Raw genomic sequence first — 22,307 nt, forward strand, 5'->3', positions numbered from 1 at the left:
CACCTTCTTTTCGAAGCACTACGGCGGCTCTCACAGGACAAAGATGTTGTCATGTTTTTGCTTCTTTGCCGAAGGAGATAACGTATTTTTACGAATCGCACTGTGTAGAGCAGTTTGTCCGTTTAGGGCTATACTGTAGAAACAACAGGGCAGACCTGTTGGTAATAAAAAAGGTAATAAAAACATAACGCTTCATTATGTAAGCTCTTTATACACATCTGAAGGCATAGTTATATACTATATTGCATTTCCAGTCTAGACTAACATTTCAGAAGTGTGGCACTGAACACCAAGTTGGTGGCACCCATAGGCGTAATTTGCGGGTGGACATGTCCTCACCACTTTTTGCCAAAGTCAATTTTGTCCCCACCACTTATTGGAAGAAATAAAAAATACGGAGTGTCTATCTACCGTGCAAGTAGCCCGTTTTGTAAGCAGAGGCTATTTATACTAACTCCTCCCATCAGTTTCAGATTGGAATAGACAAAATGTAACAAAAGGCACACGAAATCGACGGCTCCAGTGGCGTAAAGCGTGTGTTACGTACTTCATTTCGTCGTGGGTTCAGGACTGTTGTTTGCTGAACTTTTTCTCTCACATATCAGATTTTAAAGGTATTTATTTTTAATAAAATGATGAAAATATTTAAAAATGGCTGTTCAAGTCATACATGTACCAAACATTTTGTGCTTAATTGCACTTTGGTGCTATATATTCATCCTTATTGTTCTCGACATGCGGTTGCTATGGTCTATTGCAAGATTAATTACATTTTGATACTTGATAGAAAACTCCAATAAATGGAAAAAGTCACAACTTTGTAGTTTCATGAGTTCAAAACAAAATTTAGAAAGTTCGTTGTATATTTGTAGCCTATATGGCAATGCCCGTAGTAATAAGTGAAAATACGATTTTTTAAAGATATTATTTTTCCATCTGTTTCCCCTGTATACTTGAATGTTTGTCCTTATTAGCAGGGGGTTCCCAAACATCTCAATCCTTGACCCACCGACAGGTAATCTGTGTCAAACACCAATTTTTTAACATGAGGAAAACACACAATCGTTTCAGTAGTTTTTATTTTATCACGAATTAATACGTTTAATTACGTACGGCAACAGCCATCCTTACATATAATAAAGCACAGCATGCTTTAAATGATCTACTGATGAAAACATGATATAGTTTAAAAACAAATGGAAGCAGATCTGATGTGTGATGTGAAAATTTAGAATAGTGAGTTCAGCGGATTCGAACCTGCTTCACGGCAGTGTCAACATTATTTGTCATGCGTCTTTCGCACTAACGTTACACCACTGAAGCCATCGATAAAGCGGCGCAGTTTTTATACTGTTTTCTAGAGGAGTCACCTACATTTTTCGCGCTTGTGCTGACGCCCATGAATATTCCCAACGAGTTATTACAGAAACAATTTATTAAAGTATTGTTTGTGTCGTCTTGTCCCCACCAGTTTTCAAAACAAACTTACGCCACTGGTGGCACCAGCCCTTAATTTGGAGCCACCAGAGTCGTGGGGTGATGCATGAAAAAAGAAACAATAAAACTATATCCAAAAGTGTTTAATACGTTTATAAATTAACTACAAATTATATTTATACTGTATATTAATTACAATTACAAATACATAAAATCACAGACGTTGTGTGAGAACCGTTGTAACTCAGACGTCGTTTAGAAAATTAGTCCCATCCAAATAGGGCTTGAGAACACAATTGCTTTAATATCGGTGAGGGTTTTTGGGCCTGTCCTTCTTTGTTTGACGAACATTATAAACAGACATCTTTATTATGCTGCTGCCCCTTTAAGAGCCAGCACACAGATACTGGATGCGCCCCTTGCGCAATATAACATTTCTGCACAGTAAATTATAATGCATTTACATTTAGTCATTTAGTAGACGCTTTTATCCAAAGCGACTTACAGAGAGTTCAGGGAGCAATAAGCGATATGTCATACAGGAGCAATAATACAATAGGTGCTAATACATTCAACAAAAGCCAGAACAATACCTGTTGAGAGAAAGAGAGAGGGTTAGTTTTTTTTACACAAATATTATATATTGATCAGTTTGGCAGTCGCACAGGTGCGACCATTAAGAAAAGCTGGACGCACCGGCAGAAAAAATAGTCGCAAAATGCAACCATTTGATCGCAGTCTTGAACCCTGATTTATCAATATATCCTCCAAAAATTACACACAGCACCTTTAACAAAATGCTTTTAAATAATCTGGTTTATTTTATGACATGTTTAAACTTATATGCACAGCAAGTGTGATTTTTGGATGTAATTCCTAGAGCTTATTTCTCTTATCACTTAAAATTTGATGCAGAGACATTATAGGTCAGACTTTGATCAGGCCTTAATTCTATGCACTGGTCCTGCCATTTCCTCTCCTTTAAATTGTTACAGATTACATTGCTTTGAACCATTGTTAAACAAAAAAATCCTAACAGTGGAATAAGTTCTACAAGTGTTTGCTTGTTTGTTTGGTGCCATGTGAACCACACATTAATAAACTAAAGGCGTAAGAAAACAGCACGGTCCATCTTATTTGGCAGCTCTAATTGGAAACTGTTGTGTTAAGCATCAGAGTGATCTGACATTAATAAGATGAACTCCGACACCCTACAGTTACACATCTGTGGTGTTTCACTCTTGTTTATTTTTCTCAGCTAAACTTTCATTTGTTTTTAACAACGTTTTAATTTGTGTATAAAAGTTTATAGAGCGATCTTTGGGGTTAAGGATTGAGACAAAATCTGTACAAGTATGGCATGAGGATATAGTACAGTGTTTAAAAATCGTGGTCGTAGTTCAAGAAAAGAGAACCAACAGTCCTGTTGCTACAAGATAAGTTTTAATAAGATTAATTAAAAGTTTCTCTAAAACACCCAACACAATGAGTTTTTGTCACTCAAGAACCAGACTGTTAAAACAATTGAGAGCGTTCAATCATTTTACACACGCATGCCATGCAAATATCTACAGATAGGATCCGCTTTTTCCTTAAAATTTCACCCAGGATTAAAATCTCATACTTTTCCCAATATACAGTGATTTTATTGGACAGGCTGAAATAAATTGACCTCTCATCATAAATACAGTGTTTTGGGATTTTCTACACACATTCAATGATGAACTGTTGAGCCAACATATTTTCCACACTTTCAAGCGGATTTATTCCACTGAAATAATAAGAACCATTGGATAAATCTAACCCGACACAATACCCGTAAAAATCCACTGACATCTGTGACATTTTCCAGTAGCTTTTATTTAGCCGACACGTGCTGCACGTATGCATCACGTCATATCTAGAAGAGGACTGCTTACAATTGCGTTTAATTCACTGGAATAATGAACGAAGATGACCACACATACTTTTGTTGGTTAGATCATAACTGAGAAGAGTGAGAAAGAAAAAACGTATGTCATTTACTGTATAAAAAAGACTGTGTGTGTTTAGTGATGATGGGTTTAAGTTAAGAACAATTAATGTCATTGATAAACCTTGCCAAATCATTGGGCTTAACCATATGATTGACACTAAAATGTTTTTTTCTTCTATTTTTTAAATAGCTATTTTTTGCCACCTCCAAATGTTTTTCTATAAAGGAAAATAACCATATTTTCTGTGCTTTGAGTTTCAATGTCTGCACAAGCCTGCCCTTAATGAGCTGAAATTCTTTTTAAACAAGTAGTAAGGCAACACCTCAGCGTACTGTCGCCTGGCATAAGAAATCCGTTATGATGGCCGTCTGGATAACTTTATAAACAACCAAGTCACGCTGGCACACATAGAGGAGCAAGAACATAATGGTGTGCTCACTACTGTGCATCTAATAAACTGTAAATCTCGTTACAGCTGCTTTATGTCGTTCTGGGATTTCACTTTAGCTATAAGAAACCCATTCTAATCACTTAGAAGGAACCATTTACAAGCAAAGGTTAAATGTATGCAGTTAAACTTTATTTTCCCTGAAAGCAGTATGGGGCATGATGTAAGGAAACTATAAGCGTTCACTTTCCTGAAAAGTTTTTCCAGGAAAAATATTTTTTCTCTCTCTAAATAATGTGGAGATGTGACAAGCTAAGCCTGATAAATGGTTGTAGATCACCTTCTACAATTGGTCAGGTCATGCACCATGCAAGACTCGAGCAATGATCTCAGTCAACAGGAAGGTCGTAAATGTAAGATCCTGCTGCGAGGAATGATCAGCTTCGGTAAGTCAGGTGGAAATAAGTTACATCTGGAACACTACAGTCATTTTTCCAGATCAAAAAAGGGCAAGGCAGATGTTTTTGAACTTTGAGTATGTAAGGGTGGCAAAAACGCGTTAAATATGAGCTGTTTGTAGAGAAGTAAAAAAAAATTGGTGCCACTAGTTGGTGACTAGTTAGTCGTGCACCAAGGTTATTTTAGTTTACTTGAATTAAAACTTTAAAGACGTTTCTGTTCAAATAAATAAAAATAAAATGTTGGCCTAAACATTATTGGAAATACTTAAACTAAACAAAAATATTAATGTTGCCCCAGAAATAAACGGAAATAAGTATAAGGCACTAAAATTATAATAATCAAAAACTAAAATAGAAATAAATTAATCTTATAGCAACAAAAGATAAACAAATAAATAATAAAATTGCTAAACAATTAACTAAAATTAACATGACAACTAAATATATCAAAATAAAAGCTAATTTAAAATATGAATAAAACTAAAAACAAAACTGTAATAACTCGTACACATTTTCAAATTTTTTATAAACATGTAACTAATTATCTGTGCTTTTGAAGTTTCAAGATGCCTTTATTTCATCTAATTTACAAGTTAACAGCAGCCTTTTTAAGTCAACATGAACTCAAAACTGAATATTTGAATTTTTCATTAAATATTGTAGTGTTTCATATAAATTACTTATCTATTCAAGTGATTGTGTTGTTTCTGTTGTTATTATTATTATCATTATTATCATTACAGAAGCCGATACACCCAGATATGGGTGTTTCTGCAACTATGGGCACTTTTGAGTCTCCTTGAAATCAACCCCTGTGAATTGTAAACAGCCATTAGATTACTTCGCACTGTAAACTAGCAACAACATACGCTTATGAACCATAGAAACTTACACTTCACGTAGCCGATATACTGCAGTTGTCTCCGGCTGCAACTATTTCTGAGAACCGGTCCCAAACATTAGATTTAGCAGCTTGACCTTTTCTTTTAATGATGTAAATTCCCGACCTTAATTTTTCCCGCACCTCGTCTTCCATCTTCAATTTTATTTCTCCGTTTGTTTTGTTGTTGTGGCTGGCGGCGGGAGCTGCTTGGCGCTTTCATGACGTGTTCGGTTTGGAGACATCACGCAAATTACGTTGCTACATAGGCCTACGTATTGTAACCTTAGCAAAGAACCTAATAAAATATGAAAATATACATTCCCAAATATTTAATATAGGCTATAGGGAATTGCACGCAACATACACGTTTTTTAGTTTGTTTTTAATGACCCGCCCCGCAAATAAAGTGACAATTTCTTTACCCGCCTCAACCCTACCCGCGGGTTATGAGACGACCCGCGCATCACTAGTAAGGACACACAATAAATACTGACACAGATAAGATATGACAATATAGGATATTTACCTTATATTTTGGGGATCATGTGAGTGAGGAAGTGAGGTGGCCTAATCTGTCAGCAATGTGCTCATGTGGTAATTTCTGTTTCTATAGAAACTAGACTTTTAGAGTTTGTCTTGATAAAATGTCATAATAAAAGCCGTTTTTGATTGTAGCGGTAAGGACTCAAAAGTGTGGGACAGGCACGTTTACTTGAAAAAATCATAACAATGATCAGTATCATAATAATTCGAAAATTTAAGGTGCTGTTAATTAATATGTATATTAAACAATTCCTTTTGAAATAAGGTCAAATTGTAATTCAATTAACTTATTTTAAGTATTTTAACATTGTGACCAGAGTTGTGGGACATGAACAAAAATGATGTTTGGACCTATAAATGCTTCATAATTTTATATTAAATCACATTAATCATTAATTATATTTTTTGTCAAGTTGTGTAATGACACTGTGACTATATTTATAAAGCGTCATATGACAAATTTTGACACAAATCTAAAATTTCACTGCTGTGACTTAAAAGTGCCCCATATACGTCACAATTTGGAACGAAACACCACTGCAACTTGTGTTTAATGAGTTTTGCACGTAATGAAACATTAATTTTAGGCTAAATTAATGTTCCTGGTAAATCAGTTTCCATTGAAATTATCATATGAAACAAAATGAGCATATAAACTGTATAATGCGGCTTTTGAAAAAGGCCCCTCTCTGAAAACAATGTGTATGGACTACACATGATCACGACTTACAATACTGTATTCAGTTTCATTGCTGGAAATAATGCAGCATTGTAAATAAATCCATGCCAATTTATCCCCATATATGCAATAATCGAATGCACCCTGAGACCCTTGAAGGCTGCATTACCCCAGGCACCCTTAACACAGAGTACTGGAAAATTCCTCTGCTTGAGCCAAGAGAATGTTACTGTGATAAGACAAGCCCCCGCTCAGGGTGACAGCTTAAACAAATGATTGAACATAATTTCCCTGCCATAAACAGATCAAACAAACTGTAATTAAGACCCTTAACCACAAACTACAACAAACATTTATTATTACCACAAAGCCAGACTCTTAAGTATGGCAGTTATGGGAGTGTGTCTCCTACAGAAAAAGCCTGTTCAGCATTTGTTTCTACAAGATTCCCTTTTATGGAGCTTTTATGTGTTGTGTGTGTAGTTTTCTGAACTCCAGCCCCTCCAGATTTCAAGACAGGAAACTTGTCCAGGATGGGTGTCAAATGGTAAATTGATGAAGTTATCTGCTGTTTACATAAGATTCTAGTCCATCGTGAAGGATCAAGTCAAGCACATCACTCTTTAACAGAGGAGTAAATGAGTACAGTGGGTTCTGTGTATAGACCGAGAACATGGAAAAAGATCATTCATTGGAAACATTGACATTTATTAAGTAATTGTGAGGCCTTTAGGAAGACTGTGTAATGTCTTATGTTGTCAAATTGCCTCTCCCTTCTGTTTGTCAAAAGCCAGTAAAACTGTTAAAATCTCAGGCTGTTGGCCATTATGCTTGTTTGCTCTGAATATGCGAATAATTACATTTTTGTCAGAGAAGGTTTTCAAAATTCAAATATTTGAATTATCCTTATTCAACGAAATTACATTAGTAAAGCATGGTTGTTTATTTTATATGATCAAACACAAAACATTTTAAATATTCTATTTAATAAATCTCTCTAGTTTATCAATGGGACTGTGGCATACTTGTAGATATTCAGATGAAAACCCGTAGAGAAATTTCCACTATTGTCCACAAGAGGACACTATTGATCATGTATATTACTGCAGTACTGGGGTAAGGTCTGGTTCATGTGTTTTACAGTATTTACATATCTAATGCATATTCATTTTGCCAGTGCAGTCTGGTAGGTTGGGGTAGATTTTTTTGTTTATCCTTTATCATGGATCATTTATTTATTAATTTAAGGAGACTGATTTGGGTAAAGTTTGAGATTTGCATGAATCATAGCTGTCCCAGTTGTACCAATTTATGAGCATTTGCTATAGTGGATATTATTGATTATTGTTCTTGCTGATAACCCACCAAATTCTGCAAAATATTGACATTTAAATCAAGACAATAAAGAAAATGTATTACATTCAGAAGTATTATACTGTAGCCTTTATTAACTTTCATCACTGTAAGGTTAACTTTAAGATGTATTGTGTACTGATGTTAATATTTATCCCAGTTCTCCAAAACAAACCAGTGATTGCTATAGAAGCTCTCTCACAGTCTGTCATAGTCAAATTTGCATTTATCTGTATTTAACAAAGCCAACCAGTTCTTCAGAAACCTGTTTCATGTTGTTGCTTTTTCCATGACTGTGCTTCTTTAATTATTGTGCCCAAGATGTATTTCCCCAAAAATACAACACTGTAATTTCAAACATATTAGAGTTTGAGACATTGCTGTCAACTAAACTTTGTTTATAGGAATTTATGGAATACCACATCACTCACAGACATATTTCATGAAAACACAGAATTACAATCTCTGTTTGACTGGAGAGATTCAATTACAGACTTTACTCTTGCCTAAATGAAAGGGATAGTTTACCAACAAATATTTTTCTTTGCATTTGTTCACCCTCATATCATTCCAAATGTACTTTAATAACAAATAACTTTCTTTTTTCTGCAGACCACGAAAGAAGATACTTTATAAAGAACATTGGTATCCAAGCAACTTTGGCCACCATTGACTTCTAAAGACACAAAGAAAGGGCACATTGAGCTATTTCTCAAAATATCTTCTTTTGTGTTCCACAGAAAGCAAGAGTCAAAGGTTTTAAACCACATAAGGCTGGATAAATGATGACAGGATGTATATTATATTTTTGAGTGAACTATCCCTTTAAAGACATTTTAAATCTATTTACCAAAATAGTTCAAGGATGAAGCATTGTACTCATGTACATGTACTCATGCTGGCATCAATAAATCAAGATACAGACAAGAAAATGCTAATTGTTACTAATTGTTAAAAGTCACGAATCTGAAATGCTAAAAACTGCAATAAAATCATTACAGCTGCACGACATCAACAAAATGTCACAAGTCACATTTAAAATGTTTAGTGAAGCTCGTAACATTAGATAAGATTATATTAGAACTAGGTGGAAAGATGTGTAACTGGAAGAGGCTGTACCTATGTTGCCAATTGCATATCATCAGCTGACAGAGGAACGAGTGTCTTTGGAAGAAATGAGTCACCAATAATCCATTCAGAGGAGAGAGAAGAAAACCCTAATCTTTGTTTTGTCAGTCTATGCAGTTCAAACAAGCCAAGATTAAAAGTCACCAAAAACACTTACATGAAACAGTAAATGCTCCAGGGCATTTGAAATCTCTGTTTGTAGAAATGAAGCTCCCAGAGACAGTTCAAAGGTCTGTTGAGGTATCTGATCATCATCATTTTGGTCCAGATTTTCTTTAACTTTCAGAGTTTGCTCTTAACTAATTTAATGCAAGTAGCCTAATGAAGTCAGAAAAAAGAATGCTAGTAGAATGCAAATGCACCACCACTGCATTGTAGTTAAATGCCAAGCAAAGCATTCTGGTTACGAGGTACATGAGAAACATGCCATGCACAACACATGACTCGGCAACCCGTCAAAGGTTAAGCATGAATTTACCAATGATGGTGGCGTGTGAAGCGTGCTTTCTCCTCACTAATCTAGAAGCAGGATGCAAATGCCTGGAAAACGTCCTCGCAATTATTTGCATGTAAACAAATGTGTGAGGGTCATTTCAAAAGCCGACTTCTGATCATCATCTATAGTGTAGCTCTCTTAAACGGAGTTGTATTTAGTGTCTTTGGTATAATGGTCAAAATCGGCTGGAGTTTGGGAGTAGATGCTGTCGTTTCATTGGGATAGATAGCCGACTGAATTTCCAGCCACTTATTGTTCTTCTGAGGTATCAGCAGCATGGAAACTGGTAAGGTGTTGTTTGACGTTTAGATTAATGCTATGAGATTTTAAAGTAAAACAAATTGAGGACACATACTGAGTATGTACAGTAGTTTTAGCTTGTTACTGGGTCAGTCCGCTCAAAAGGTGAACCTGCCCTTCCCTTTAATCCGTAAATGTAGCCTTTAGGGGTAGCGAAGGTGTAATAGATGTCTGTGTAATGTTAAAAAGGTAGCACATATTAAGCTTACTGGCACGGAGACAGTATGCCTTGAGCTTTATTTTTCCTTGTTTAGTTGGTAAGAATAATCCTCTTTGAATGGATGAGCATCACTCAGTAATAGTTAACAGGTCTAATTGTTTAATTATGAAATGATCTCAATGACAGACACAGCACAGTGTTTTGAACCCGTTTCAATGTTATTTTGAAAGATTACTCAAATAGGTCTATGTAAAACAAGCAGGATGTGATAATTGTGTTATTTCAGATGGTCTTTGGTATTTATAGATAGCAGAAAGTCAGAAGTTTTCAGCTTCATTCATGAAGGTGGGGTCTTTTACATAACGCTACAATGATTTTTGCATGCAATTTCCTATCACAGACATTTTAAATTGCAAATACAGTTCTCTGTTGGTCAGGATTTGTGCTTCCCAGGAATCCTTCTTATTTATCAGTCAATTTTAGGCCAGTCAGCAAATGATGACTCGCCTTGTATTGATTCTTCTGTGTTCTGTGTGTTCCTTTAACTTTGAAGGCTTCATGAGTCATATCAGTAGGGGCAAAATAAATGTAAATTGATAATTGGCATCTCATAATGTTTCAATTGGACAGAGTTAGTGTTTGTAAACTGACCAATTTGCATTGACCAAAACCATAGATAATTTCCATGCCAGTTATAGATGCATACCAAAAAAACAGAATATGCTGCTATAATCATCCTGCAAATCAGAAATCAGTTTGTTAAAAAAACCTTTTTGTAAAAATTTGCATTTACCTTTTTTTTTACAGAGCATTTAAACTCTGAACTTTCTACTAAAATGTTTAATGCTAAATTTGTTATCTGTGATTAATTTGTGAATTAATTTTAATGACCCTCATTTTCAATCATCTCATCTCAAATTAGATTAAACACGAATGTGACAAATTGTTCCAAATCTTTATAAATATCTTCGTTCTGATGAACACAGAGAAAGATATTTGGAAGAATGCTTGCAACTAAACAGTTCCTGGGCACCATTGACTACCATAGTAGGGAAAATTGCTTTATAAATTTCTTTGCTCTGAACACAAAATATGATAATTTGAAGAATGTAGGAAAGCAAACAGGGCTGGGGCACTCATTGTAATTTGTCCTACTTTGGTAGTCAATGGTGACCAAAAACGGTTTGGTTGCAAGCATTCTTCCAAATTTCTTTCTCTGTGTTTAACCAAACAAATAAATTTATACAGCTTTGGAACAACTCGAAGGTGAGTAAATGAAGATTTTTTTGAGTCAGGGCCTAGGAGAATAACCAAGCGAAGATCAACAAAATATTCATAAAACTGTTAAATACACATTTTTGGTATATTATAAATTAAACATATTGCCTGATTGCCAAATGCTTTTGTCCACAAAATACCTTAACCCAGTTTCTCATTTCTCATAATTTGATCTTCAATAACCAGAATTTAAAGTAATTTAAAGTAAACATAGCAAATCTGCCATCACTTTTGACCATTGCTTTATCTGAGATGTCGACAAACTAATATCAAGTTTTGTCTGCACTGCCTGCAAGTTCTGCAAATGCAAGACTCGTTTTCTGTCCCACTAGGTGTTATTCCCTGCTCACAAAAGCCTCACAAAAGCACTTTTATTGCTGTGTGTTTGCCAGAATGTTCTAAATGAGTCTATCAGGGGGTCAGAGTCAAGCACACGGTGAAAGATCTGCTGGCAGAAAAGAGGTCGAGGCAGACGAATGGGCCGCGCTATACTGTAAGTCCAATGCTTAATCTTACCTGGTCAATGTACACCCAACTGAAACACACCCCGCCCTGCACTTCACAATGCTTTCGTTTACCCTATTCATCCTGTCACTCTGCTCTTCTTTCATAAACGCAAACAGACAGTTTAAAACAGTTGGCATATTCTGTGCCCCACCACGTTATTTACTCATTGGCTTCTTTTTTTATTCTAATGACTTGTGACCACATATTGTCTCTTATACCAGCCCTCAGAATCTTGTCCCTTTCTCACACGAGTGGGATGAAGCGAAGCCCGTCAGTAAATACCTCCGCATAAATTGCGGACAATAGCGACAGTGCCGATGGCTGTGAACTCCTGAGGTCGTCGAGTAAATCAATCTTTTGGTGCTGTGGTATGGCTATGCAAAGTCAAAGACTCACACACCTGCTCCACTACATTGTTCCTCCCGCAGACCACAGACAAGTCTGCTGTTGTCACTCCAGACAGGCGCAAATCAGACTGGAGACATCTGGCTGCACAAGAGGGAAAGCCTTTCGGCTCTGTGTCAATTGCACTCGCTTTTATTTGAATAAGCAGCCTGATGTGGCATCTTAATTATTTAACGAAAAGATGCTTTGGGGAAAAATACATAATCCAATTTCCAGATTCACGGTCTTTCCTTAGACAATGCATGATCTCTTTTCATTTTTCTTAAGCCGTAGCTGATCATGAATTGTTTGTATGTTACGTAACAGCCGAAATAGTAACTTTGTATTCAAAACATAATGAAAAGAAGTATAGGTGTCAATCATTGTGAATCTACAGACACTTGACTGAGGCCAAATACACAGTACAATGGTTAAGCAAGGGGGAGGGTTGCACGGGAGAATCGGAGCATGTTGAGGCCATGCAGAACAAAAATGGCTTTATAATGAGCTTACTTCCAAATCTATAGGCTTTTATTGGAGGTAGAAGAGCCATCTGCAGACTTCAGCAAACATTGGCCATATGTCATGTCCAAACACAGGACCAAAACAATAGAACCACTTGCCACAAGCTGAAGCCGAACAACAGTAAAATACGCTCTTATGTAATCTTTGGTGAATTTATTTTAGTTTTTCTTCTCGCGTGCATATAATGAAATTGAGAATCAAAGAAAAGAATAGGAAACGTTGATATTACGTAGCGTGATTTGTTTTTAGTATTTAGCCTTCCATGTAAAAAAATGAAAAAGGAAATGAAGTAAACTAAGCCTCAAAAGTAGGGCTGTCAAACGATTCATCACGATTAGAATAAAAGTCTGCGTTAACATAATATATGTCTGTGTACTGTGCGTATTCATTTTGTATTTATAAAAACATACACATACTGTCGTGATTCTGCCTCATCTTGTCATGTCTTTCTTGATCTTGTGGCAGAATCACGGCAGGATCCCTTGTTATATGTGGAGAGAAGCAGTTTTGGCTTTCCATATACTCCTTCTCTCCGGTGTCTCCTCATTGGCCCCGCCCCTCTCGTTTCCTGTATTGTTTCCCTGCCCTGTCTTATGTTTTTCACCTGCCCCTCGTTTTCTTCCTTCGTTTGTCTTCCCTTTAAATTGTCCTCATGTTTCATTGTCTGGTTGCTCGTGCATTGCGTTCAGTGTACCCCTGTTCTTGTTTGCATCCAAAGTTTGCTGTCATTGCATGTTACTGTTGTTGCTGTTTCGTCAGTCTAGTAAGTGTCCAGTTTAGTTTATGTCTAGTGTTGTTATCTCAGTTTAGTGTTAGTTAGTCTTCGTCCTGTTTATTATCCTTGTTCCTGTTTTTAACCCATTGTGGGTCTTTGTTTTGTGTTTATTGTTTAAATAAAGTCTTTTTGTTTAACCCCTTAATTCCCTGCTGCCTGCAATTTGGTTCTTCTCACAGTTCACGACACATACATTTATATATAATTTACTTAACATAAATATTTCCTATATATGTAAACATGTATGTGTATGCTTATAAATGCTAAATGAATATGCACCGTACTACAGACATATATTATGTAAACACAAAGTTTTATTCGGGATGCGATTCATTGTTTGACAGCCCTAAAACAAGCCACTCCAAAATAGGAAACAACTGTTTAAATTGGCAGAATATAACACAACCACACACAAATTTTGCATTTGAACTAAAACGTCACTTTATTTCCAGCAACGTGGCACATGCAAAGCGTAAAAATTACAGTCATCTGAGAAACTAACCACACGCAGAGTCACTATTACAACGGGCGGGGAACAAATGTTACCATGACTACAGGTTTTTACAGGTGTTTTTCCTGCAGTGGAACAATTTTACTAGCTAGATGAAGGGGCCTTCATAAAGAGCCTTTCCACCCCAAACAACACACACTAGCACGAGCTTAACCCTGCTTATCTTCTACTTGCATCAGGTGCCATAGCCTCAGAGCTCTTCATCAGCCTGATTTCCATACCATGCCTTCAAAGAGGCACTGAGGCGTAGGTTGTTCACATAGGGAAGTCTTGGGATGAGCAAATGACATTCAAATACTAGCCTCAAAATTTGCTTGCCTCCAGCCAGTGCTGCCTTGATATCAGCTCTTTTATGCTCATAATATGCAAACGGAAGAATGTCTCTGTATTCCCATACCATGAGCTCCCCACCATTCAATAACAATATTGTGTGCTGCAAATCTTTAGATAGCATTGTCATCTTGGTCCCATGGAATAATTGAACCTTGACAGTGCGAACCTTTTATTCTTTTTTTAAAATACTATACAGATTAACATACACAGTCATGCATGTGACTGACAGTGTGCTTTTTTTAACCCAGTGTATTTCATTCGATCGGGTTGTTTGTTTTGGCCTAAATGCAGCATTATGGCTAGAGAATCTCTCCAGATTTGGGGGAAGTTCATTAGACGCATGCAAATGTTTTGTGTGCTGCTTGGCATGTGTCATTAAAGCTGGGTTGCATTAGTCAAACTCTTTCAAAAGGATCACAGTAAAGTGCTGGTTCATGGAAAACTAATGAGCACATACAGCCAGTTTGTGAGTTACTATGACAAAATATTTGACGTGATGCGTTTTTTTTGTGTTTGTGCTTTTTAAGGGTGTATCCACTCCTCAAAGTCCATTTGCTCAAATGACTGGTGAGACACTATCACTTTAAATACATATATTAAATAAATTCATATTCAGAAACATGCACTGGCATCTATTGACTATCTATTGAATTCTTTTGGTAGATACTCAGTAATTCAAAGTTTGGTAACACTTTACAATAAGGTTGTATATGTTAACATTAGTAAACTCACAACAATCTGTCATCATTTACTCACCCTCTTGTCGTTTCGAACCTGTATGACTTTCTTTCTCCAACACAACACAAAAGAAGATATTTTGAAGAATGTTGGTAACTGGCACCCATTCACTTGCATTGATTTTATGTCCATACAATAGAAGTGAATGGGTGCCGGTGTTGTTCTTTAAAATATCTTCTTTTGTGTTCTGCGGAGGAAAGAAAGTCACACAAGTTTGAAATGACAAGAGAGTGAGCAAATGACAGAATTTTCATTTTTGGGTGAACTATCTATTTAACTGCTTTTGACAAATGCAACCTTATTATGAAATTTTGTGACTATTATGGGTATATGTCATGGCACAACGTTTGGAAATTAGGCTCATTTTAAAAGAAGAGCAGAAGAAATAAGAAAAATAAACCATCACTGTAAATCTTGTAATATACATCACTTTATAATATCATTAATAGTAACTATCAAAACTAGTAAGACACATTGTTTTAATTCCTTTTCCTCTGTTCAGGGTCTCACATGCTTCCCAGTTACTACGGCATGAGAAGACCTTTCATTTCGGATGCAGAGTTTTGCTCCACGACAAAACCATTTCCGGCTGATGTCTACCCATCGGCTCTGGTGGGGAAGTCTCTCTCATGTGACACCGGATGCATGTCCGGCTACTCTTCTCTCATAGACAGCTACTACCCGGACTCTTTCGGGGACTACCGCAACTCACCGTTCACCAGTGGAGGAAGTACAATCTTCTCATCCTCTGCATTATCTTCTTTGCTTCCTTCATACACCAGTGACCCTTCACATTATTTACTGGTAAGATTCAGCACATGGAGGAAGTTCTCCAGTCTGTGTGGAAAGCATGTTCAAAAGATATTTCACAACTTTTTTATGTTAGAAACACATAAATCTACTCTGTTGTGTGATTATATATCCACTAATTCTAAACTACACAAGAGCATTTTAACTATAAAGGGTCAATTTTTTGGCATTTTGTAACAATTTAAATAAATCAGGATGGAATGAGAAGTCTTAGCAATCAAACTATTTTTACATTTTATTTGTGTGTGAATTCTTTGAGATCGAACCCATGACCATAGCATTGCAAACATCATTCTCTTGAATCTGTTTATCAAACTAAGATGCCTACGTATTAATAATTGATCTCAGTATCTGCAATCGTCTGATTTTAAAAGATCTTACAAGATTTTTTATTCTTGTTAAATTTTAATTCTTGTTACATATCCTGTAGAGGGATTCTTGGGAGCCCGCAGGGACAGAAGCAGTAGAGGGTTTGTGTGGAGATGCTCTGGCTCCTGTACCCTTGTCTGCATCCAGTTCGCTGGTCAACCCCGAGACCGCCAGTCCTACCCAGTTCCGCTCATCCTCTCGGGGTTCATCGTCCCAGTCATATTCTCTGCATTCACTAGATGACATAAATTACCACTCTTCATTCCCATCCACTTCTGGCAGCTTTGCATCTGTTTCCTTTATGACTGAGCCTGTAAGCAAACTGGCAGTGGATGACGCTGACAGTGCCCCTCCAGCACTGAGCGACAGTTTGGCGTGGGCCAAGGAGGACACTGCTAGTGCATGGTCACAGTATGAGGTCAGGAGGGCATTCTGATATTGAACTAAAAAAAATGAGGGCTTACCAGCCTAGCAGATCAACCCCTCTTCATTTCACAAGTAAGATTATTGGCACTTAATTGGTTTTTACTTAGCAGGGCTAAGGCTTCACGTGGTGGAAAAAAATGCTACATTATATCTTGAATTTGTTGTTTTATTTCATTCGTTTCATATAATTTATTGTAATTTTATCTTCAATTTTGTAGAAACCACAAGTTCTGTTTTCTCAGCTGGATAAGGGTGATAATCAGTATAAGTTTGTATATTGGATTTTTTATTTGTGTGATGCATAAGTGACTGTGAGTATATTTAAATGTATATTACTTGCATAAATTAAGTGTTACAATATTTTAAGTTGCTGTGTAATATCTATGCTTGTCCTTCTTTGTTTCTTCTTGTTAGTAGAATTTTTCATTTTAAAGCCTGTTGTGCAAACTGTCTAAAAGGAAAATAAAACCAAAATTCCAAAAAAATATTTTTGTAACTCAGCACAATGGGATTCACGGGTCTCAAGCTGTTTTTCCAATTATTCAGGTGGTGCCTGATATAAACAAAATACAGACAAAGTTTGCAAATATGTGATTATGTATTTAATTTGGCACCAACGCAAATAAGACTCATTTTTAATAGCCTGCTACACATCATGAACACAACTTGCTTGTGGTGTATGTGAGTCGCACGTTTTAACCACCAGGTGGTGACATTCATTCATCCATCCCACAAAAACCACCCTTCCAAAACCCTTTAGAAGGATTTCTTAGAGATTTCTCTATCGTATTACCTTTGTATAACCTTTAACATAAAATGTACAGCTCGTCCTTTACAAACGTAACAAGAAAACCGTGAGAAAAAATCTTTTAAATCAAGATCTTTATTTTTTTCATACAGCAGATCAATTTAAACACAAGGATGACACAAAAGCGTGAAACGTACAATATTCCGTCGAGACACCGTTTATGTGAAGAAAGATGAAGAAAAAAGATTTTAAAGAATGGATTTGTAAAACACAGTATACTTTATCAACTCTTGATTATATTTCACATGTGAAGAAAAATACAGAATTATCTGTGTTTCTTGACACAGATTTTGGAGCTTCCTTTATAAATGAAAGAACACCTGCACGACAAAAGTGTGGAGACTCCGATCGTTTATGAATCTCACTTCTCACATGAAATAATATGCTTTGCTGACACTGAATAAATCTTGAAGAAATAAAATATGCCTTTTGCATTTCTTACATTTTAATTACCGTATTCATCAAATTACTGTTTGAACTAAAGCCAGGTGTCTGATGATTTTGGTTTGGGCTTGTAAATCAGCATCAGCATCAAAACAGCATCTTTGTAATGATTAAAAATATGCCGTATTTAAATAAAAAATGTAATACTTTATTGCAGTAAAATTAAGATACTGCCTAAAAGTGCAGAAAACCATTAAATATGATTGTGAAAACTGATGTCTTTCCAAGTCACAGTCTACTTGGCCTGGAACAAGCAGGCTGATTCATCGTGTCGTTTTTAAAAACAGAGACTTCAAGTTTTTAATGCAAAAAAACAAGTTAATCGAGTTTATTTAATGTACAGTCTTACTAAATGTACCTTTACTATCCCAGTAAATTGAATTTAGCAGAGATCCCAATTGTTCTGATGACAAACATGGCTGCTATCATATGCCACGCCCACCACATCAATAATCCTTAAAATACTGCATTAATCTAAACAACACGACGCAATATTTATTTATTTTACAAGACTACCTGTTACAGAATATATTTACAATGTGTCGTGGCATGTAAGACTTCATTTGTGCCCTTTGTGCCATTACAAAGTTGAAATAGTGGGTCTAATGGAGACTCCAACCACCAACTTCAAAAGGGTGATAAAATGTTAAAAATATATATTTGTTTGATGTCAAAATGTGAAATGACATAACATTCTGTTATAAGAGATGTTATTATATGCACTGAAATAGCGAATATCACTAAGAAATAAGTCTTTTTAAGAAGCCTTTGAATATTCAAATTGAAAGTATCGCGCAATCAAATCATTGTCAAATCATGGAGTTCTTGGGGTTTTAAATAGTAGGGATGAGGGGAGAAAAACTCAAACTAAAATATCCCTAGGTATATTACTGTATAATTGTATGTCCTGAGAGTGTTTTGAGGTTACTTTGTTGAGACTTTTTGAGACTTTTGTGAATAATTCGTTATTGCCCATATAATAGAGCAAAGAACTGACGTTGGGGTATTTCATTGTAGCTCCTGCAGAATTTTCCTTCTTTTCAGGCCAATATGTCTGGTAAGTGAATATTCTTTTTTTCTTCATTTAAGATGTTTTCTTCTTTGGGAACCTGAAAAAAATTTGAAAAGAAATGTTAGTAAATATCAATTTAATAATTGGAAAATGTTGCTTGGAAATGTACATGTGAAATGGTGCAATCTTAGTTATATTTTTTAATGTAAACACATATAAAGGATTCAAGTAAAAAATAAATTGGTGTGATTTCATATTTTTGGTGAAAAACGTGCAATTTCGTGCAGTTAGTGTGAACAATATTTCTGGTGATTCATTCAGTTTTATTGATGCCTTTGACTTTTCAGGCTGACTCGTATTCTTTATGCAACTTTTTCCAAGCAAAACATTAACATGGGTTTATCTGAAGATGTATTTATTCTGCAGTTTCATACCTCGCGATTTCGGTACGATCATGTCAAACTGAACGCATGTGTTCTCTGAACAACCAAGTGTCACTTGACAACGAAGATTTAACATAATTTCAACATTTTAACCAGAATGCAAATGTTTCTCGGAGTTGAGAACGCATATGAATATTTTTCAGAATACATTTAGACTGTCAACGAGCCCATCAAAATACTGCCGAAGGACTTTGCTATCTTTTCAACATCAGCGCGCGTTTTGCCTCTCTTTAAACTCAACTGCTTCCATGAACTCAGCCATGGCGTGGCGTTGTTTTGAATCACTTATGTTCTGACAGAAATTTTATATATATTAACGTGAATCAGGAAGACGTCCCACTGTGCATGTCTTCACAAGGTTGAGCAACCAATTAAAAAATTAGGAAAGAAGGACAAGTATTTTTTCTATAAATTTTTTACATATTTCATATTGGGGGTTGTTATTAGGCGCGGCTTCGCTAGGAAGAGATAGAGGACTGCCCCATTAACTATACCAAGAAATAGCCTAACTCAAGATCTGCCGAACGAGTCGCGAAAAATAACTTGGATTCTGGAGGGGTTTTTAAACTTTTTTTCTGAGAATTTAGAACACATGGACAACGCCTTCCCAACGAATTTAAGCTTCTTTGCACCAAATCAAATCGCGTTTCTGCGTTACACAAACCGAGTTTAAGATAAACTTTTCTATGCATTTTCCCTACATGCAAGCGTACATTTACTGCTGTCACGAGAATATTTTACTTACGTTCGTAATTTAGTAGAAGCGTCTGCCGAGGACGTTTTTCTTTCTTCTGTTCTCCTAAGCAGTGTTCATACAGTTTTCCAAGTTTCCTGCAAACCAGACTGTGCGCTTTTGCACACTGTTCAGAAAGCCAACAGCTGTATGTAACCACGGTTTTGTAGGATTTAAATGAAGTCAGATTTGAATTAAACTAAACTAAACTCCTGGTTTAAAACCCTCGCACCGTGACAAAGATGGCCGGAGAGCAAATTCTTCTGCTCTCTATTGCAATGCAGAACAATAACCCATTCACTGCCGGATGCCTTTTGCTCACCGGCCAGTTGTGCTTTAACTGGGAAGACGGGCAAAGTATCATTTCCACAATAGAGTTTTTCATGTGGTGCAAATAAGAGAAATGATCAAACAAGATTGCATTTAAATATATTTTTAAGAATTTATGAACAAGTTTGAAATTATGTGAAAATTAGATTACCAGAACAGTTTTTCCTTTTGGCAAATAAAATCGCATAGAAGAAATGACTGTTGCATGACTGTTGCAAATAAAACTAAGATGAAATCAACTTTATTATGTCTTCTTTTTCAGCAGATAAAACCAAGGTGTACCAGGGTGTGCGTGTGAAGACTACAGTTAAGGAGTTACTGCAGAAGCACAGAGCTCTGCAGGCACAAAAAACAGCAACGGTAAACAATTGGCGCTAAAACAATGAAAACCATACACTTACAAATTACGTGCAGTTTTAAACAAAGAAACAAAGAAACAAGTAAAATAAAGTGTGGTCTGTGCAATAAAGCCTACAATTTACCAACTTGACCACTTTAGCGCCACGCCCCCTCAGGCCTGTTTGTGTCCATGTTTCAGTTGTTGCCACCATGGTATATATAACACAACTTTTTCTACTATTGTTTACACGACTTAAAACTAGACGAACATAATAATGATTCATGTTTTTTTTTACATTTGCGCGCTCGCTCTCTCTCTCTCTCTCTCTCTCTCTCGCTCTCTCTCTCTCATACACATATCTAATTTTTGTATATCTCTTTTTAATCCTTTAGAAATCACAAGCCATGACGAGTCGCGATGTCTGCTCTACGACCTTAAATAGTAGGTTTTACAAAATACTTTTGTCTTAGTCAAGAAATCAAAAGACAAGCACTTTTGACCAAAATCAAATAACAGCCTTAAATAAAGTTAGGTTATAAATCTTTCTTTCTGTAAATATACGAGCTACCTTAGAACAAGACACAACATAATACACTGACTGCATGCAACTTACAATCTCCAATTTCTTCCACCGTCAGGCCATCACCCCAATACTTCATTAGTGAGAATAAACAAACAAGTAAATAAACAATGGCACCACATATGTTCTCCTAAGAGTACAGTGAATGATCTCCTTTTTATCAACTACTATTCAAATGTGATTTAGCTGTTGGCTGATGGTCTCGTGACATCATCCCAAGTCTTACTGGGCTAATTTAAATGTTCTCCTGTGCTCAAGCCAGTATTTTCTGTCTTCCCCACAGCCCAACTCGATGTCTTCTCTGGAAGGCAAGCTCAAGATCCCTATTTCCAGACACGTTCATTTACTGAACATGTCAACGTCCCGATGGAGAACGCTTATGATCATCAACAGATGATGAATATGATGCCACCTGAGACTTTCAACAACAATTTCGTGTTCCCCACTTCTGCGCAGTGGGCTAATGGATATCTACCTTCAAATACGGAAAGTTACGGCACTAACCTGGTATGTAATTCTTTTTTAAATTTATGACCGTCTGAATTTCATATAGGCTAATAAATCATATTTGCAGTGTCACACTCTGTAAATATGTTTGTGTTTTCTCTTCAGGTTTCAAGATCACCATCAGACTCATTCAATCTACCCAGTCCAGTCGATTACAACAGTTACTCTCCCCCTCAGTCTCACTCCTCATCTTCCTCGTGTTACAGCTCTCCGACACGAATGGATTTGAACTCCAGTTTCTCTCCAGAAAATTACCACTACCAGCATTGCAACCTACAGCATTGCTTCTGTCTGTCACAATGGTCCAATCTGCAGGATGGCATGACGACCTCAGAGTACGCACCCTATGGCTCATCAGACTGTTTCTTTTCATATGCCGGCGACAGCTATTTCAGAAGGGATATCTCAAACTCAGATATGTGTTACTTATAAAATGTACTTTGAAGCACTTTGCGCGACAATTCAGTGTCATAAATTATCCATTTGAATGCATATGTTATAGCTTAGTTTTGGTCAAGGAAAAAAGAAATGACACGGCATGAATGGGTTTAGAGTAGTTTGGTTGCAAGGTTGATTGCAGAGAACTAAATGTGTGTGAGTATAATTTACGAAGAAATTATCTTTTCTACAATAAACGTATTTTTCTTAAA

General features: G+C 36.2%; 2 protein-coding genes across 4 annotated transcripts; both read left to right on the forward strand.

Moving 5' to 3' along the window:
• The first annotated feature begins 9,487 nt into the window (after nt 1–9,487).
• Nucleotides 9,488–16,915, forward strand: si:ch211-213d14.1 (POU class 2 homeobox associating-factor 2). 2 transcript variants are annotated; one of them, XM_057351628.1, is made up of 5 exons: nt 9,618–9,630; nt 11,475–11,575; nt 14,645–14,684; nt 15,358–15,659; nt 16,096–16,915. In XM_057351628.1, exons 3-5 carry the CDS (start codon nt 14,678–14,680, stop codon nt 16,468–16,470), a joined length of 684 nt encoding a protein of 227 aa, XP_057207611.1. In that variant the 5' UTR covers nt 9,618–9,630; nt 11,475–11,575; nt 14,645–14,677; the 3' UTR covers nt 16,471–16,915. The 2 variants fall into 2 exon arrangements, with proteins under 2 accessions (XP_057207610.1, XP_057207611.1); XM_057351627.1 differs by lacking the exon at nt 14,645–14,684 and having other exon boundaries at nt 9,488–9,630.
• Nucleotides 16,916–17,346: 431 nt separating this feature from the next.
• linc.pou2af1 (lnc RNA pou2af1) lies at nt 17,347–22,307 on the forward strand. 2 transcript variants are annotated; one of them, XM_057351738.1, is made up of 5 exons: nt 17,347–18,769; nt 20,493–20,590; nt 20,963–21,011; nt 21,434–21,657; nt 21,763–22,307. In XM_057351738.1, exons 1-5 carry the CDS (start codon nt 18,763–18,765, stop codon nt 22,087–22,089), a joined length of 705 nt encoding a protein of 234 aa, XP_057207721.1. In that variant the 5' UTR covers nt 17,347–18,762; the 3' UTR covers nt 22,090–22,307. The 2 variants fall into 2 exon arrangements, with proteins under 2 accessions (XP_057207721.1, XP_057207719.1); XM_057351736.1 differs by lacking the exon at nt 17,347–18,769 and having other exon boundaries at nt 20,347–20,590.

Source organism: Triplophysa rosa, linkage group LG14, assembly GCF_024868665.1.
Source record: "Triplophysa rosa linkage group LG14, Trosa_1v2, whole genome shotgun sequence".
In the NCBI taxonomy this organism is placed as follows: Eukaryota; Metazoa; Chordata; class Actinopteri; order Cypriniformes; family Nemacheilidae; genus Triplophysa; species Triplophysa rosa.

Bases quoted from the DNA above. Each gene is read 5' to 3' on its own strand.
- si:ch211-213d14.1 (XM_057351627.1), top strand. From the start codon at position 11,485: ATGAGTCTATCAGGGGGTCAGAGTCAAGCACACGGTGAAAGATCTGCT. The intron at 11,576-15,357 runs GTAAGTCCAATG...TCCTCTGTTCAG, and splicing joins CGAATGGGCCGCGCTATACT to GGTCTCACATGCTTCCCAGT. The intron at 15,660-16,095 runs GTAAGATTCAGC...CATATCCTGTAG, and splicing joins ACCCTTCACATTATTTACTG to AGGGATTCTTGGGAGCCCGC.
- linc.pou2af1 (XM_057351736.1), top strand. From the start codon at position 20,477: ATGTCTTCTTTTTCAGCAGATAAAACCAAGGTGTACCAGGGTGTGCGT. The intron at 21,012-21,433 runs GTAGGTTTTACA...TCTTCCCCACAG, and splicing joins CTGCTCTACGACCTTAAATA to CCCAACTCGATGTCTTCTCT. The intron at 21,658-21,762 runs GTATGTAATTCT...TTTTCTCTTCAG, and splicing joins AAAGTTACGGCACTAACCTG to GTTTCAAGATCACCATCAGA.